The sequence below is a fragment of the Mixophyes fleayi genome, chromosome 8, assembly GCF_038048845.1.
Source record: "Mixophyes fleayi isolate aMixFle1 chromosome 8, aMixFle1.hap1, whole genome shotgun sequence".
Classification (NCBI taxonomy): domain Eukaryota; kingdom Metazoa; phylum Chordata; class Amphibia; order Anura; family Limnodynastidae; genus Mixophyes; species Mixophyes fleayi.
This window is the reverse complement of record NC_134409.1, coordinates 132,223,806-132,240,722: the sequence shown is the minus strand read 5'-3', so window position 1 is coordinate 132,240,722 and position 16,917 is coordinate 132,223,806. Positions and strand designations below refer to the sequence as shown.

The window sequence follows — 16,917 nt, the reverse complement described above, 5'->3', positions numbered from 1 at the left end:
ATAATAAACAGTATTAATCAGCTTCAATGCGATCATCTTGGCTGAAAATTTTCAACCTAATTCAATTAGATTCCTAACTTGATGAGAAACAATTGGATTGCATGACCAGATTGCGCAGCCAGCTATAGTATTTGCAGGCGGACCCTTTGTACCATTAGTGTGGGACACCTAAACGCAGGACAAGACAAAAAGTGGAGCAGATATAGGTTGGCAAAAAATAACTGTTTACCTTAATCCCCAAAATGCTGAGGGATTTCTCCACGTTCTGCAAAACAAAATGGATTATTACAAGTGCTAAGACATGCCGCCATACTGTCACATCCATCGTACAGGAGGTGATCATCCTTTATTATCATAAACACACTCACTGCGGCAGTGCCAGACTCCCCCTTCTGACCGGTTTCTCCAGGTCTCCCCTGTTCAGACAAGGAAAAGATAATACGTGGTTTTGATTTACTTGTATTACAAGTTGGGCCTAAGTTACAAAAAGAACCGTCATCTCGAACTGATTAGATTACAAAAAAAAATATAAAAACGAAAACACAAAACCCTTAATACTGAAAATCCGGATAAGAAACATGTACAATTAAATGACACTTGGGGGTAAATGTATTAAGCTGAGAGTTTTTCGGCGGGTTTGAAAAACCAATCAGATTCTAGTTATCATTTATTTAGTACATTCTACAAAATGATAGCTAGAATCTGATTGGCTGCTATAGGCAACATCTCCACTTTTCAAACCCGCCGGAAAAATCTCAGCTTGATACATTTACCCCTTGGAGTGAACTTAAATAAATATGATTATTATTGCTTATTTATATAGCACCACTATATAAAGCAGCGCTGTACAGAGATATTTAATCATTCACCATCAGTCTCTACCCCCCATTTACAGTCTAAATTCCTTACCACACACTAGGGTCCGTCTTAATCAACAGCCAATTAATCTACCAGTAGTTTCTTTTTGACTGTGGGAGGAAACCAGAGCACCCGGAGGCAACCCACCCAAACACGGTAAGAACATACAAACTCCACACAGATAGGGCCATGGTCGGGAATCAAACTGATGACCCCAGTGCTGTGAGGCTACTTGAGGACACCTTTCTGAATCTAGGTGCGTAGAGTAAACCCCATCCTTGGTATGCCCCAAATCAATCTACTTGCTAAAAAATCTCGACACCAGTGCATGACTGTAAATGATGGTCAGTGGTCTTCCAGAATACTGTGTGACTTTACAAAGGGGTCTGAACAATCTGACTATGTATTCAATGTTTTACGATAAACTGAAAAATATTGAAAGCACTCTTCTGTGGAATAGGTACACACCTGTTCACCTCTAGGTCCCGATTCCCCTCTGTCACCCTTGGGGAAAAATGATATAATACGTTATCATTAAAATAACCATAATTAATTAGATGCATAGCTTACGACAGAACAATTGATGATTCATCACCAACATCAGAACCGATCTTTAATATTACAAATACACAGATGCTAAAAGGAAATGTACCGTACCTTTGCTCCATTGGAACCTGCTAATCCGGGAATTCCCTAATGAAACAAAAAAACAGTGACTATGAATATTGATCAGTTTGCCAACACAAACAGCATATCTGCAGTTGATGTGCATTACGGGTATATTATAGATTAATGGGGATATTCTATCAAGAAGGAAGAACAGAAATGTTCTCTAAACTTGTCTCTAGGATTCTCTGTCTTTAAATTCCATATTCTAATCATTAGTTTTTCAGATGCTCCTTATGTTAATGAGTAAACAGTGGGTGTGTTATATTGGGCTGAATCAGTTCTCTGCTTTGATTAAGTAAGAAAATATATTGTCTGAGGAGAGAATATAGGGCAGTTATAAATATATTGGTATGAAGCATATAATTATATATATATATATATATATATATATATATATATATATATATATATTTTAAGAGCCCAAAAATTATTTTTGCACTGAAAATCAAAACTTATTAAAAGACTTTTTTTTAGTCATTAAATCAAAGACAATTTTAAGAACATTTTCAGACTCCTCCATCTCCAGGATATCGTCAAAGTTTTATTACATTTGGTGTTAAGGGGAAGTTGCAGACCAGCTCATCTGACTAATATTTATATAGCTAAGGAAGTTGCTGCTTTCCAGGAATAAAATCATCCTGTATTACAACAGGGGTCTGCAGAAATATGTGACATGTATAGATTGTGTATGTATATGTATATATTGTACATGTATGTATATTAGGCAGCACCTTACAATAGATAATAATATACAGAGTTAAGAGTAAGGTCAGACATTTGAATGCAATAGCAAAGAGGTCTCCGACCCGAGGAGCCTACAATCTAAGGAGGTGGTTTGAGATCCACAGACACCGTACCTGTCCTGGAGGACCTATCAGCCCTGGTTGTCCAGGAACACCCGACGGACCAGGAGGACCCGTTGAGCCTCCTTCCCCCTGGGCACCTTTAGATCCATCACGACCCTAGGACACAAAAGAAAGGTTGAGCTTGAGAAGAAGGACAATGTACTAAAGCGTCTAAAAAGGAAAAGTGAAAGTGTTGCCCATAGCAACCAATCAGATTCTACCTATCATGTTCTAGAATGTACTAGATAAATGATAGCTAGAATCTGATTGGTTGCTATGGGCAACACCTCCATTTTTCTTGTTTAGGTGGTTTAGTAAATCTACCCCTGAGATTGTCTTCTATGACAAACCTTGTATTCATTCTGTTTCTTCATCACATATCCATCAGTTTGTGAACAGTTCCAGTTCTGCACTGATACAAACATTCCAAAAGGAAGTCCATAAAAAGATCTTAGTATGATGCCATCATCATTTTAGGGGCAGGGAGACAAAGTCTACTCCAAAATCACAAGGTGCTAACAATGGCGGCCAGTTACCAAGCATGCCCGACGAGCAACGCCTTGTCTTTATACCACTGCCCCTGGATGTCTCGTCCAGCGCACGTCAAGGGGTACACTTACCCTCTGCTCTCAGCAGACCTCTCTGCAACTTAGAAGTGAGCCAGCGTGTGTGGAGGGAGAGTAAAATCTCCGGTGAACCAATGCAAAAGTGTAAACGTCACATCCAACCTACTACCACTTTAGAACCATTACTTTCATTGAAATAAACTTTCCTGTGTTTATCATAAACTACTGCTTGGTTTAGCCTCATCTGTGACTGAAATGAATGGTGAGAGTGAGGGGACATAGGCACTGTCTCTACATGAGGCAATTTTGTGTCCGTGTGAAGCTTTTATTACATTGATCCAAGTGCATCAGAAGTATCGGCAAATCCACGTCTGCTTTTGCCATGCACAGCGAACATTTTGCGCTTCGTCAATGAACGACCTTTAATGGGTTTTAAACTGTGATCTTAAGTCATTCACTCAGCGTGAATTAATTATACAATCAATATCCTTAACTTGCTGAGCAACAAGTTAACTTTATTTAGTCACTTAATTCGTTTTACAAAACTTTACCTTTGATTGGAACGGTTAGAGATGAAATTAAAACTGCACAGAACCTGCTATGGTCTCCGATGTAAATAAGAAGGTCTCCGTGGAGGGGAATTCCCTTTGGGCTTGTTCCAAATAGGCTGAGCGCGTCCGGGAGAGCAGAGTGTATTGTGGGAATTATTACGGACCCCAGCGAATCAACAAATGGGGCGTCGCTGGTAAGTAATTATTTGTCATTTTATTTTAAGTTATTCTTTCACCCAAAATAACATTTTGGGTGACAGATAACACATGTGCAACTGGTCATTGCACTACACAGAATCGGTTATGCGGTGATTGGGCCAAATGACCAGATTGCTCTCTGGGCCCTGATGATTCACCACATACCATGGTGTAGCCGTCACATGACTGACGGCGCTGCCTGATGAACTCGATTGGAATTTGTACGTCTGCATAAGGATCGCTCTGCTCACTCAGTTCTTACGTTATTAGTAAATAGGCACAAATTCTGAGCTACTTACGTCTCTGCCTGAAGGACCCGATTCACCTTTATCACCCTAAAGCGAAGAAAGAAAAAAGACGTGAGCGTTAATACAGTTCGCCGTAACGGTGATAAGCTCCGTCACTTTGTGTGAACGAGTTACGTTTGTGCTTTAGTTCTATTGTGGCTTTTTCGTGAGCTCTTCTGCTGACATTGGATGGAGCCAATGAACTAAGTAACCCTGGGACACCAGTTACATACCATGGTTACTGTGCGTACTCTAGTATTTATTCCGCCATGTAATTGGATGCATGGATAAATTTTAAATTAGGCATATTTATCAGTCACTTTGGCACCCCATACAATAAGGTGTTGCTGAGTCAGACCGTAGTTTGTGACGGCATTGTCCGCTCGGCTGAACGATGCCAGTAACTGCCAGAGGGTCGCTGGAGGAAAATGAATGGTGTGACATCCTACAATACAATTTACTGGACGTCTACCAGAATATATGTGCGTAGATTTTCAGCGGTGATTTTAACAAAATTAAATTGCAGCAGAAAAATTGGCAGTGTGACCCTATACACCCCCCCCTCCCACCACCACATTGGCAGAAAACTTCAGCTGTAGAATGGAGACCCCCCCGGATCACATTAATGTCTGTGCTCACCTTCCTTCCATCTTCTCCCGGAGTTCCTTCCTCTCCCTACAAAGTAAAAGCAGATTCTATAACATTGGCTGAAAGTCCACACACTAATACTGTAATGTTATAATCTGTTTATATCAAATAACAGTAAAATATGGGGTTACTCACATTTTTTCCGTTAAGCCCCGGTTTCCCATCTTCCCCCGGTTTCCCCTTTTTTGTCATGGAAAAAATGAACGTTATTAAAATACAAAGTGCAATTTCAAACAAGGTCGATACAATATATTCCTGGCTACTCATTCAACTGTTGGTGTCATGCACACTAGACCAATAAGTGTAGGGGGGGGAGACCTGTACTGAAGCAGAATCAACATTCACGGGAATGCAGCCAATCAACTCACTGGGAAGGAACTAGTGACATCACTGAGACATGAATGAATAGTGTGAGTCGATGACAGGTCTGCTTTAAACGCTCTAGTGTGGTCACTGTCTACTTACCGGTACTCCTGGGGGCCCAATTGGGCCAATTTGTCCAGGTGGTCCTTGTTCCCCTCTTAGTCCTGCAAGTCCCTGAAATAGAGGCCACAGAGAGATTAACAAAATACAGGGGAACAAAATAAAAATGAATAACAAAAAGTGTATGTTCAGACTGAAATACTTACATCTCGCCCGGGGTCTCCCTGTTTGCCTGTATCACCCTATAATAAAAGACAGATAAAACATAGATAGGAGAATAATCACCTGTTAATGCTGCTGAAAAATTATTTCTATTATGAGTTTTAAAGGGGATGGAAATCCCCGGACTTACTGCAATATTTACCCAGATTGGCTGAGGAACTGAGCAGCAGTGGGGTAACGTGACCCAGGGCCGCCATCAGGGGGGTACAGGGAGTACCGCTGTATGGGGCCCAACAGCAGAGAGGGGCCCCACCAGCCCTGGGTCCAGACAAATTTATTAGGGGAGGGGGCCTCCGCAGCGAATTAAGGGAGGTAGCAAGCATCATTTTTAGGTAGCAACTGCTCTTGAGATGTGAGAGGTGATGTGAGGAGAGACCTCTGCGTGTAATTAAGGATGCAGCAGAAGCCCCCCTTGTAGGCATCATGTCTGCCTCCATTCCCAAGATGTCGGGGGCCCCACAGCTACCGCTATTTGTTTCAGAGCCACAACAAGGCAAAGAGGCTCCCGGCAGCATCGCTGACGTCATGCAATTAATAATGTCACAGTGCTGTCAATAGAGAGGAGTCGAAAGGAGATAATAAGAAGATGCAGAGAGGTGAGTAAACTACTGTAGGGGTTAAATGAAGCCAGGTATGAGGGGTGAATATAGAGAATGGGGGAGAAGGCAAATGTTGGGTAGAGGATAATCTAAAAATGAGAGTGGGGTGAGAGAAGGAAGGAGGGGGGCCCTGGATGTTACATTTGTACTGGGCCCCACAATTTCTGGTGGCAGCCCTGACGTGACCAGATCATGTTACACAACCATCCAAAGCTATGGCCTCTTCTTTGGCTAGGTGATCACCACTGCAGCCAAGTCCCTCAGCCAATCACATGCTGCCGGGGTTTCCATTCCCTTTAAACCAACCTGGTTCTTCATATTATTCAAAACTGGCTGTATATTTCTGAGCTGAACAATATCCCTCAAATCACTGGAGTGTTTTTAATTAACTAAAAATATTAATCATGATCTCTCTGACTTTTCTGCAGCAGGTTATCATGTTAGGAGGGAGGGGCTTCTCGAACTGAGCAGTCAAAGAGTGACTGACAGCATTGCAGACTTGCTCAGGATGAATGCACCGTGTGGAACGGTGGATTGATATACAGGGTCAGGGCCGATCATGTCACAGCAACACAAATGCCTGCACACTTTTTGAACCGGCATCAGATCCCATCAGGACACTGTCCCATAAACGTAGGAGGAGACTCAGCTGTCTGTATGTGTGCGGGATCAATACTTTCATTCTTAACAGAACTGCAGAAGAATGTCAGGTTAAAACAGAACTATGTATTTCATTATGGATATGAAAATGTAAGTTTTGGGATTTCTGAAATCAAGGAATAATTAATGTATCATCAAAATGAGCCAATGTTTAATGCATAGAATGTAAATGTTTAATTAAAATATTATTACGGAACAAAATTGTGATGTTTTTAGAACCAATGTAGGTAAATAAAATGTGTATGAAGATGAAAAATACAACTGTGTGTCAAAGTACAATACCATTTAAATATGTGCTCCCTCCGTTCCCTCCCCTGCCCAATAAACAGAACCCCGGGGAATTCATGCCTGTGACCCTCAGTGTTTGTGGAAAATCCACTCCGGCTTCTCAGCTCCCGGGATAATCCTGGCACACAGCCCAAAGGAGTGCCAGTGTCTGTGGACAGGGTTAGGAGCTGATTGGACCCACGGCAGTTCTGCTAGTCGGAGTTCCCCTTTACATTTTCTGAGAATTATGAAAATCAAGTACAAAAAAAAATGTTTCCATTTACCCTTAGTCCTGGGGACCCCGCTTGTCCAGGTTTTCCATCAAGTCCATTTCTTCCATCATTTCCCGGTGGTCCACGTTCGCCCTATAAAAAAACCGGGGTAGAATGTGATCACATGACCACGGTGCGCAGTGATCGCTCGGAGGGCCACGGTGCAACTGAACGCCGCTCAAAGGCTCGGCTAATGCACTTCATGCCACTGGGAATCTGGATGTTATTAGCACAGGATCCGGTGGAATGAAGGACACCAGCACGGGCCATGGTCTAAACTGGGCAAAGCAATGCACAAACATAACCAAGCTGGTATTATCCATGGCCGCCGGTCCACCCGGCACACAGAATTCAAAGCGTTGTGTCTGTGTGAGAGTAGGAGATTGTGAATGATTTTCTTCCCACATGCGTTCCCAGCCGTACACTTTATATGGCACAAAAATTATACACCAAACACACATACCAAGCCTATAAAAAGAGATTGAAAATAATGGCCAATGTACCGAAACATAAACATGGTGCATTATGGTACCAAGACAAATGTATTGCCACGGTGTCAACCACAAAGGATTTCTGAGCCCAATTATTGTACCTGAGGCTGGTTCTGCCCAGTTTGGAGATCATTTATGAACAGACTGGGTGCGTAATGTCACAAGACGCTCTGCGGGCTGAATTTGCAGCTTTATAACTAAGCTCTGATGTCACATATGTCAATAAACCCTCCATATATTAACACTGTACCACAGACACAGTAACAGTCTCCCTACTCTATCGATATATATAATAGTTAGGGGGTATACAGCTGTTGTTTACCTTTTCTCCAGGACTTCCGCGATCACCAGGATCCCCCTACAAAACAGGGACATAGAGATATCACCAGTTCTTACACAACTGTGCACAATCCTAAAAAGTCAGTGCTCAAGAAATGTCATTTAAAGGGAAGACGTGGAATAGGGTGGGAGGTGATTTTACAGGGCCCTTAATAGCCGATTATAAAACTTCCTCTGTCTTGTATTAATAAAAGTATTCTAATCTGCAAAAGAAAGAACAGAGTAAGGGCACTCTCCTGTCAATAAAGAGCACCCGTCACCTACATATAATGGACGCGAGGGTTTTGTAGGCAGCTACAATGTTTTTGCTCATGTGACCTGTCTATTCAGCAGGTAATGAGGCACTTGACCTCACTAGCCCTCAAACTGACTGCATGCATGGTGTGTAGGCGACAAGTACACTGTCATTTTGGTACTCTTCATCACTTTTCCGTTAAAATGTTCTGAGAAAAACGAAAAAATAGAGATTCCCCTTAAAAATCAAAACAATGTCATGTGACAATTGTTTCACCCCTTCCCCTTTCAACCTGCGTCACCTGATGTCCTAATACGGACATTGTACACTTCATACAGAACTATATTGAACGTTAATGGAACATTACAGAGCAGGCTAATGTAATATTACGGTGTGGGCATAGCTGCTAATTAGTCATTTGGGTGTTTTAGAAACCTTATATTTTAAATTATTTAAATTGCTGCAGAATCATCAGCACAACTTTAAAGAATGTGGTTGATCTTCTCAGCTCAAATGTATAAACAAAGTGACCAAAGAGTTCTTAATCCATTGAAATTTTGGGAGGTCGAGATGAAGGAGTTGTGCACATACCTGGTGGTTAATGCCGACCGCTAGTTTCGATAGCAATCGACTGGAAAATGTCTGGAGAGGGTGAAATGGTCAGTGTCGTAGATGGTGACATCTAATTGGTTGGTTGTGAGGGGCAAACAACCAGAAGTCATTCCCTACTGCACTGAATGACCTTCACACCTTTCCCGAGCGCGTTAAACTCCAGGGGGGTAAATGTATCAAGCTGAGAGTTTTCGGCAGGTTTGAAAAGTGGAGATGTTGCCTATAGCAACCGATCAGATTCTAGCTGTCATTTTATAGAATGTACTCAATAAATGATAACTAGAATCTGATTGGTTGCTATAGGCAACATCTCCACTTTTCAAACCCGCCAAAAACTGGCAACTTGATACATTTATCCTCAGGTATTAGTAAAACCCTTTCAGGATCCCGGGTCTTGGCCAGTAGTCTTGAAGTCTTGTACGTTCAGTAAATGACACAGGGAGACATCAGCCTGTTGTCATTAGTGTCTGGGATATATGTCATTCACTGTATATGAATGTTATCAACAAACATGGAAACTCACCCGATTCCCTGGTAGCCCTCTTAGTCCTTCTACACCCTGCGTAAAAATAAACATTATTAACATCATAACATTTTACTTATAAATAACCACGGTGAATAACCAAATTACCATAATAACGTGGTCGTTTACAATGTCACATTTTTCGCAGAGGTTCCCAGTATAAGACGCTGTATCTCAGGTGTTATTATTTGTGTAAAACTCGTTGCCCAAGAAGACTTCCCGTGACCACACGGGGTGGGAACGTATCATACGATACAAACGTTTTCAGTGAACTCATATGAGTGTTGTTTTATGTGTGTGGATTGGGAGAAATTCCCGAATCACTGATAAAGCCGATCACTAGGGTAGGAAAATATCAGGCGACTGTCACCGACAGGGATTGGATTGAGGTGTGAGTTCGCTGATCATTTGACTTGATCGGATTATTGTGCATGTAGCACATCCACTACTACAATGATTGTGTCTGTGAATGTGATTGTTGTATTTGGATGAACAACCCGCTAGACAAGAAGCCGTCAGTTCATTCAATATGTGGCTGCTCTCTGTATGGTGGAATTGGTTAATAATCCAGTTGTTTATTGGCCAGTAACAGCAAAACCCTTGTGTATGTGACCAGCATTAGGATAGCTACATCTTGTATAATTAATCATTTGACCGATATGGACATCTAAAGTCCCTAAATGACTGCTACAATGCTACTGCCTGAGTAATGTTATTTATATCTAGTGAATTCTGCAGCTACTACATGTTCAATCCACTAATATGAGAGGTTAATACCCCTTCCAACATCAATGGTATGAAATACTATAAAATATATCAGAGTTTATTAGAGTTTAAAGAGAATATCAGTGTATTAGAATATAGTTATTATATTATAATTATTAATATTTTATTAATTAATGTTATTTTATTATTTTTATTTATTTATTTTATTAATATATCACAGACTGCTGCCTCAGTTTTTATGATGGCAATTTGCATATACTCCAGAATGTCATGAAGAGTGATCAGATGAAATGCAATTAATTTCAAAGTCCCTCTTTGCCATGACAATGAACTTTATCCCAAAAACCACATTTTCACTGCATTTCAGCCCTGCCACAAAAGGACCAGCTGACATCAGGTCAGTGATTCTCTTGTTAACACAGGTGAGAGTGTTGACGAGGACAAGGCTGGAGATCACTCTGTCATGCTGATTGAGTTAGAATAACAGACTGGAAGCTTTAAAAGGATGGTGGTGCTTGAAATCATTGTTCTTCCTCTGTTAACCATGGTTAGCTGCAAGGAAACACGTGCAGACATCATTGCTTTGCACTAAAAGGACTTCACAGGCAACGATATTGCTGTTAGTAAGATTGCACCTAAATCAACCATTTATCGGATCATCGAGAACTTCAAGGAGAGAGGTTCAATAGTTGTGATGAAAGCTTCAGGGCGCCCAAGAACGTCCAGCAAGCACCAGGAGCGTCTCCTAAAGTTGATTCAGCTGTGAGATCGGGGTACCACCAGTGCAGAGCTTGCTCAGGAATGGCAGCAGGCAGGTGTGAGTGCATGCACAGTGAGGTGAAGACTTTTAGAGGGTGGCCTGGTGTCAAGAAGTCAAAGAAGCCACTTCTCTCCAGGAAAAACATCAGGGACAGACTGATAGTCTGCAAAAGGTACAGTTATTGGACTGCTGAGGACTGGGGTAAAGTCATTTTCTCTGATGAATCCCTTTTCAGATTGTTTGGGGCATCTGGAAAAAGCTACAATATCACTGTGTATTAGAGAATAGCCCTATTAGATACGTACCCTCTCACCAGGAATCCCATTTACACCGCCTTCCCCTTTTTGTCCTTTCATTCCATGCTCTCCAGGGTCTCCATCATCACCCTAAATATACAGAGTAATTACAGATGAGCATCATCATATATTATATGACCCACATGTACTATGAGATTGATGAGCTAGAAGTAACAATTCAATACAGAACATTGTGAAGCATCCTCTATAATGACGACATTGTGCCTTGGTTTGTGATTGGTCCTCCTGCTCACATCCCCCTCTGCTGCCATGTATCTGATTTGTCAGCAGAGCCGCAGATAAAACGGCTGCAATCAGCAGCCCCCGACCCAAAACTTTTATTCAGGTGTAATTAAAACTGTTTCTAATGAATATCAGTCTGACTTTATTCTAATATGGTTTGGAAAATGATTTGATTGGCTGCTATGGCTTCCAGCACCTCTGGTTTATCCTTTATTGTGTTCCCGAACACGATGGAAGATCAGTAAATGGTTTTTTGCATGTGATATATTATACTATGATGGAGACTATGAAAACCCAATACTATTATGTGGTGATAGGTGATAGTTACTATATTTAACACCTTACTACACCACTGTTTACAGATATTCCCCAACTGGATCCTAAGTGTGACTATTTATTTTGCATATATTCATTGTAATTGCGTAACGACACTCACCCTGTCTCCTTTCATTCCGGCAACTACAGAGTCAACAGATCCCTAAAAATGTAAAAAACCTTAATTAAAACACCAAATAGAATCAGATCATTTATTACATATACATATACACACATTATATATATATATATATATATATATATATATATATATATATATATATATACACACACACACACACACACACACACACACACACACACACACACACACACACGCAGACAGAGGCCAAGAAGGACTGAAAACATATATATATTCTTACTGGTTTTCCTTGAGGTCCCTGGGGTCCCTGAGGCCCCTAGATTACAAGAGAATGAATAATATAACATTGATGATAAAGGATTCATTACATTGGTGATTATTTTAAGTCAGACTAAGCAAACCAAAAACCAACTATTTATGTGAGCTGATTGGGCATTTATAATGAGATAGTTTATTGGGGTATTCTGCTCACTGTGAGTTGCACCATTTAATTAAAGTGTATTAAAGTTGTTACTGCAAGACAATGGTGCAGACACTAGTCTATTGCTGTGGATATCTGCGCCATCGCTGTGGCAAGCGGGGTCGATGTCCTAGAGATTCATGGATCCAGAGTTCCCTGGCGGATGAGCCCTAGCAAGGATTCTCATTGAATGGAGTACCTGTGTTGTTTTTCAACTGTAATTAGATCAGTTAAGGCTACATGTCCACCACTGCTGACTAAATAAAGGTTAATAAATGTAAAAAAAAGTATATTTTTTGTTTTAAGCTATTTTACATTTCAAAATGTCCTTAAAATATCTTTCCATTCACTTAAATTAAAAAAAACGCCTATACCGTGTTTCTAAAAATTAAAATGATAAACGAGCCTAATGGGGCCGGTCCGGTAACCTTCCATATCTAACCGATCGCTATCCTTTATACGATTACCATTGTATTGTACATAATACACCATCAGCACCTAATGCCAGAACGGTGAAGAGGAGGAAACTGGTACTTACTGTATCACCGCGATCACCTTTACCGCCGGCCGTCCCGGGACTCCCCTAGGAAAAAACAAAAGGATAGAAAGCTATAAGGAGACGAGACTGAGGAATAACCATGGGCCCTTTCTTATGCCGGACACCAAGAAACAGGAGAACAATTAATCAATCATTAAACATAATATATATATTAATCTCCAATATACCAGGGACAGACTAGGACTAAAAAGCAGCTCTAGTATAAAAATCGCACCATCCCTTTACGTGTGCTCTAGAAAAGCTTTATCTGTCTCCTGATATCACCCAATATTTTTGTGAAGCCTAAAAATCTGGCAGAACAGAATACCTCACTAATACTCTGTCACGTGAGCCCTATGGTGAGTGACAGATGGCTATACCATATCTAGTTGGTGCCTATACTGGATGCCTTGTGGACCGTCACACTCTACTCCAACTGTGAAGGTGAGTACATACTTTACGTTAGGTGAGTACATACATTACATTAGGCGAGTACATACTTTACGTTAGGTGAGTACATACATTACATTAGGTGAGTACATACTTTACGTTAGGTGAGTACATACATTACATTAGGTGAGTACATGCTTTACGTCAGGTGAGTACATACATTACGTCAGGTGAGTACATACATTACGTCAGGTGAGTACATACTTTACGTTAGGTGAGTACATACTTTACGTCAGGTGAGTACATACTTTACGTTAGGTGAGTACATACTTTACGTTAGGTGAGTACATACTTTACGTCAGGTGCGTACATACATTCACGTTAGGTGAGTACATACATTCACGTGAGGTGCTAACATACATTCACGTTAGGTGAGTACATACATTCACGTCAAGTGCGTACATACATTCATGATAGGTGAGTACATACTTTACGTCAGGTGCGTACATACATTCACGTTAGGTGAGTACATCCTTTACATCAGGTACGTACATACATTCACGTTAGGTGAGTACATACTTTACGTCAGGTGCGTACATACATTCACGTTAGGTGAGTACATACATTCACGTCAGGTGCGTACATACATTCACGATAGGTGAGTACATACTTAACGTCAAGTACGTACATACATTCACGTTAGGTGAGTACATACTTTACTTCAGGTGCGTACATACATTCACGTTAGGTGAGTACATCCTTTACATCAGGTACGTACATACATTCACGTTAGGTGAGTACATACTTTACGTCAGGTGCGTACATACATTACGTTAGGTGCGTACATACATTACGTTAGGTGCGTACATACATTACGTCAGGTGAGTACATACATTCACGTCAGGTGCGTACATACATTCACGATAGGTGAGTACATACTTTACGTCAGGTGCGTACATACATTACGTTAGGTGAGTACATACATTACGTTAGGTGAGTACATACATTACGTCAGGTGAGTACATACATTACGTTAGGTGAGTACATACATTCACGTTAGGTGAGTACATACTTTACGTCAGGTGCGTACATACATTCACGATAGGTGAGTACATACTTTACGTCAGGTGCGTACATACATTCACGTTAGGTGAGTACATACATTACGTCAGGTGAGTACATACATTACGTCAGGTGAGTACATACTTTACGTTAGGTGAGTACATACTTTACGTCAGGTGCGTACATACATTCACGATAGGTGAGTACATACTTTACGTCAGGTGCGTACATACATTCACATTAGGTGAGTACATACTTTACGTCAGGTGCGTACATACATTCACGATAGGTGAGTACATACATTACGTCAGGTGAGTACATACATTACGTCAGGTGAGTACATACATTCACGTTAGGTGAGTACATACTTTACGTCAGGTGCGTACATACATTCACGATAGGTGAGTACATACTTTACGTCAGGTGCGTACATACATTCACGTTAGGCGAGTACATATATTACGTCAGGTGAGTACATACATTACGTTAGGTGACTACATACTTTATGTTACATGGACACTGTATATAGGATGTGAGTGACCATTCATGTTGTTCAATTGATTATATAAAGACTAATTATATTGCTATAAAATTCAATTATAATTAAAATGATTATCTGAAGCCCAATGACATTTTTAGTTTTGAATCATTAATATATTCATCTATATGCCTATATTTGATATAAATGTGTTTTATTATTAATCCCTGTTTTAGTTCAGCATTAATGTTACTGTTGTGTGTTTGTCCCGCAGCTGTTCATATTATATAAGGTTGACAAGTGATTATCAGGATGTCAACACACCCATGAGATAAAGGGTGGAATGTATCATCATTCAAAGCTTCTGAAGTTTTATTTGTCATTTTTGGACGTTACCATCTGTGGAATCAATAAATAAACAAACGGTGCCGCAGTAACAATGTTTATGTAAGTAAGAATATTTGTTTTGCCTCTGATGAAACCGCTACCGAAAGGGGCAGATAAACGTGTCAGGAGACCCCACCGTGCTGGTGAAGACTGATCTGCCCGATATGCTCCATTAGATCATGCAGTGTTATGCATACTTGACCACTCTCCCAGAAATGTCCGGGAGACTCACAAATTTCCCGTAGGTCTCCCGTACTCTCAGGAGAGCAGGCAATTCTCCCGCAATCCTTCCACTAGAAAGCGGGCATCATTGGAGCCTCAATTACGCGTTTCACATGAACAAACTGGCAATTTTGTCGCAAGGGCTAGGTTAAAATGATGCGATTGACCGTACCCCACCCCCTTCCTCCTTAGCAGGATCTCCTGGTCATCAAAAATTCAAAGTTGCCAAGTTTGGTGTTATGTGAACTTTAGTGCAATATTGGTAAAATGTCCTGCTGGATTAGTTACCAGTATTGGTCAGCTCGGTCGTGTCCTCTGTGTTCCAGAGAAAACAATCAGACTTGCTGACATTTGGGAGAAAAAAGGTCCACATCACATTGCAGCTGTGCTGGGGGTCCGCTCCTTCACCTCGTGGAGGCAATAATTTCAGCTTAGTATTGAGAGACTATTGAGTTATGGACTAATTAGCCTTGGTTGGGGTTTTTTGAACAGTATTTATTTCCTTATTGGCAGATTATATGCAATGAATTCATATTATTTATTCATTCAAGGGAAGAACCAGAAATGTATCTTTATTTTGCCATTAATCAACCATGTCTATATTATGGATACTTGAATATTTACTGTATTAAAATAACCATGTGCGCCTTAAAATATATAATTGTTTGACTTCTAAGTGGGACCCTGGCATCTGCTGGAGCCCAGCGTACTCCACTTTGACACCGGTGGAATGAACGTGGTTTTCACTACTCACATTTTTCCCAGGTTCTCCTGGGTCTCCTTGGTCCCCCTTTTCGCCTGGACCACCCCTTAATCCTGGAAGACCCTGGCGAAATCAAAATAATATCATCGGCATTTAATACAAAAAGTCGGAGGAAAAAAATCGTATACCGCTTAAAGGTTGAAATAGTTTGGCTAAAATGTTTGTATCAAACCAGAGACTTCCATTTGCTACAATGTAACAAGTAGAGCGTTAGTTGGGGCGCTGTTCCATCTTACCCTGAGGCCTCGTTCACCGTTCTTCCCTGGAGCGCCAGCCTCACCCTGCAAACAGACAGAAGGAATCCATCAAGCTATGGGCTCTACATCTGGCCACAGTCCCTAAGCTTGAGGTCAGACTTACCGGTGTCCCTTCGTCTCCTTTCTCTCCTTGGTCTCCTTCTTTGCCCCGAAGTCCAATTTGTCCCGGTGAACCTGCTTTTCCGGGCTCCCCATTCTGTCCGGGGTCACCTGGCTCTCCCTGGGGAGTAGTTATGATATTTAGTGGCAAATTACACGAAATGACAGTCCTGCCCCTTGTTGGTAATGTTTTATATTTTACAAGTAGTAATATTTCTGTAGCAGTAACCTCCACGACTTCTATAAAGGTGTTACGGTCTTTGCTTTAGTGTTCACTATGCCCCTGCGTGCCAATGTTTTGCTTTTTTACTATAATACCCTATTTGTCTACATAGTGCACCTGTCAATTGTGACCAGCTGCGATAACCCTATAATATGAAAATATCTTGAGGGCAAGGTCTTAAAGCAGGTGGCATGGGGATGTGCTTAGAAGACCCCAAATATTACAGCTAAGACAACAGTCATAGATAAGAGTCATAGATAAGACATGCACAATGCTGGTTTGCACATAGTTAATGCAGAGAGATAACATACAACATACAGGGCACCATTA

General features: G+C 41.0%; 1 protein-coding gene across 2 annotated transcripts in view; it reads right to left on the bottom strand.

The window, feature by feature from the left end:
- The window catches only part of COL7A1 (collagen type VII alpha 1 chain), a 151,663-nt gene that overhangs the window by 40,725 nt on the left and 94,021 nt on the right, over positions 1-16,917 (bottom strand). For both annotated transcript variants that reach the window (XM_075183607.1, XM_075183606.1), the window contains exons 54-73: positions 16,369-16,485; positions 16,245-16,289; positions 16,000-16,071; positions 12,707-12,751; positions 11,989-12,024; positions 11,727-11,768; positions 11,057-11,137; positions 9,266-9,301; positions 7,879-7,914; positions 7,078-7,158; positions 5,252-5,287; positions 5,088-5,159; positions 4,758-4,802; positions 4,614-4,649; positions 3,987-4,022; positions 2,385-2,489; positions 1,516-1,551; positions 1,327-1,362; positions 369-416; positions 230-265 (exon numbers count right to left, since the gene is read on the bottom strand). In XM_075183607.1, the coding sequence (XP_075039708.1) occupies positions 230-265; positions 369-416; positions 1,327-1,362; positions 1,516-1,551; positions 2,385-2,489; positions 3,987-4,022; positions 4,614-4,649; positions 4,758-4,802; positions 5,088-5,159; positions 5,252-5,287; positions 7,078-7,158; positions 7,879-7,914; positions 9,266-9,301; positions 11,057-11,137; positions 11,727-11,768; positions 11,989-12,024; positions 12,707-12,751; positions 16,000-16,071; positions 16,245-16,289; positions 16,369-16,485 (1,077 nt within the window). The remainder of the gene's footprint in view (positions 1-229; positions 266-368; positions 417-1,326; positions 1,363-1,515; positions 1,552-2,384; positions 2,490-3,986; positions 4,023-4,613; positions 4,650-4,757; positions 4,803-5,087; positions 5,160-5,251; positions 5,288-7,077; positions 7,159-7,878; positions 7,915-9,265; positions 9,302-11,056; positions 11,138-11,726; positions 11,769-11,988; positions 12,025-12,706; positions 12,752-15,999; positions 16,072-16,244; positions 16,290-16,368; positions 16,486-16,917) is intronic.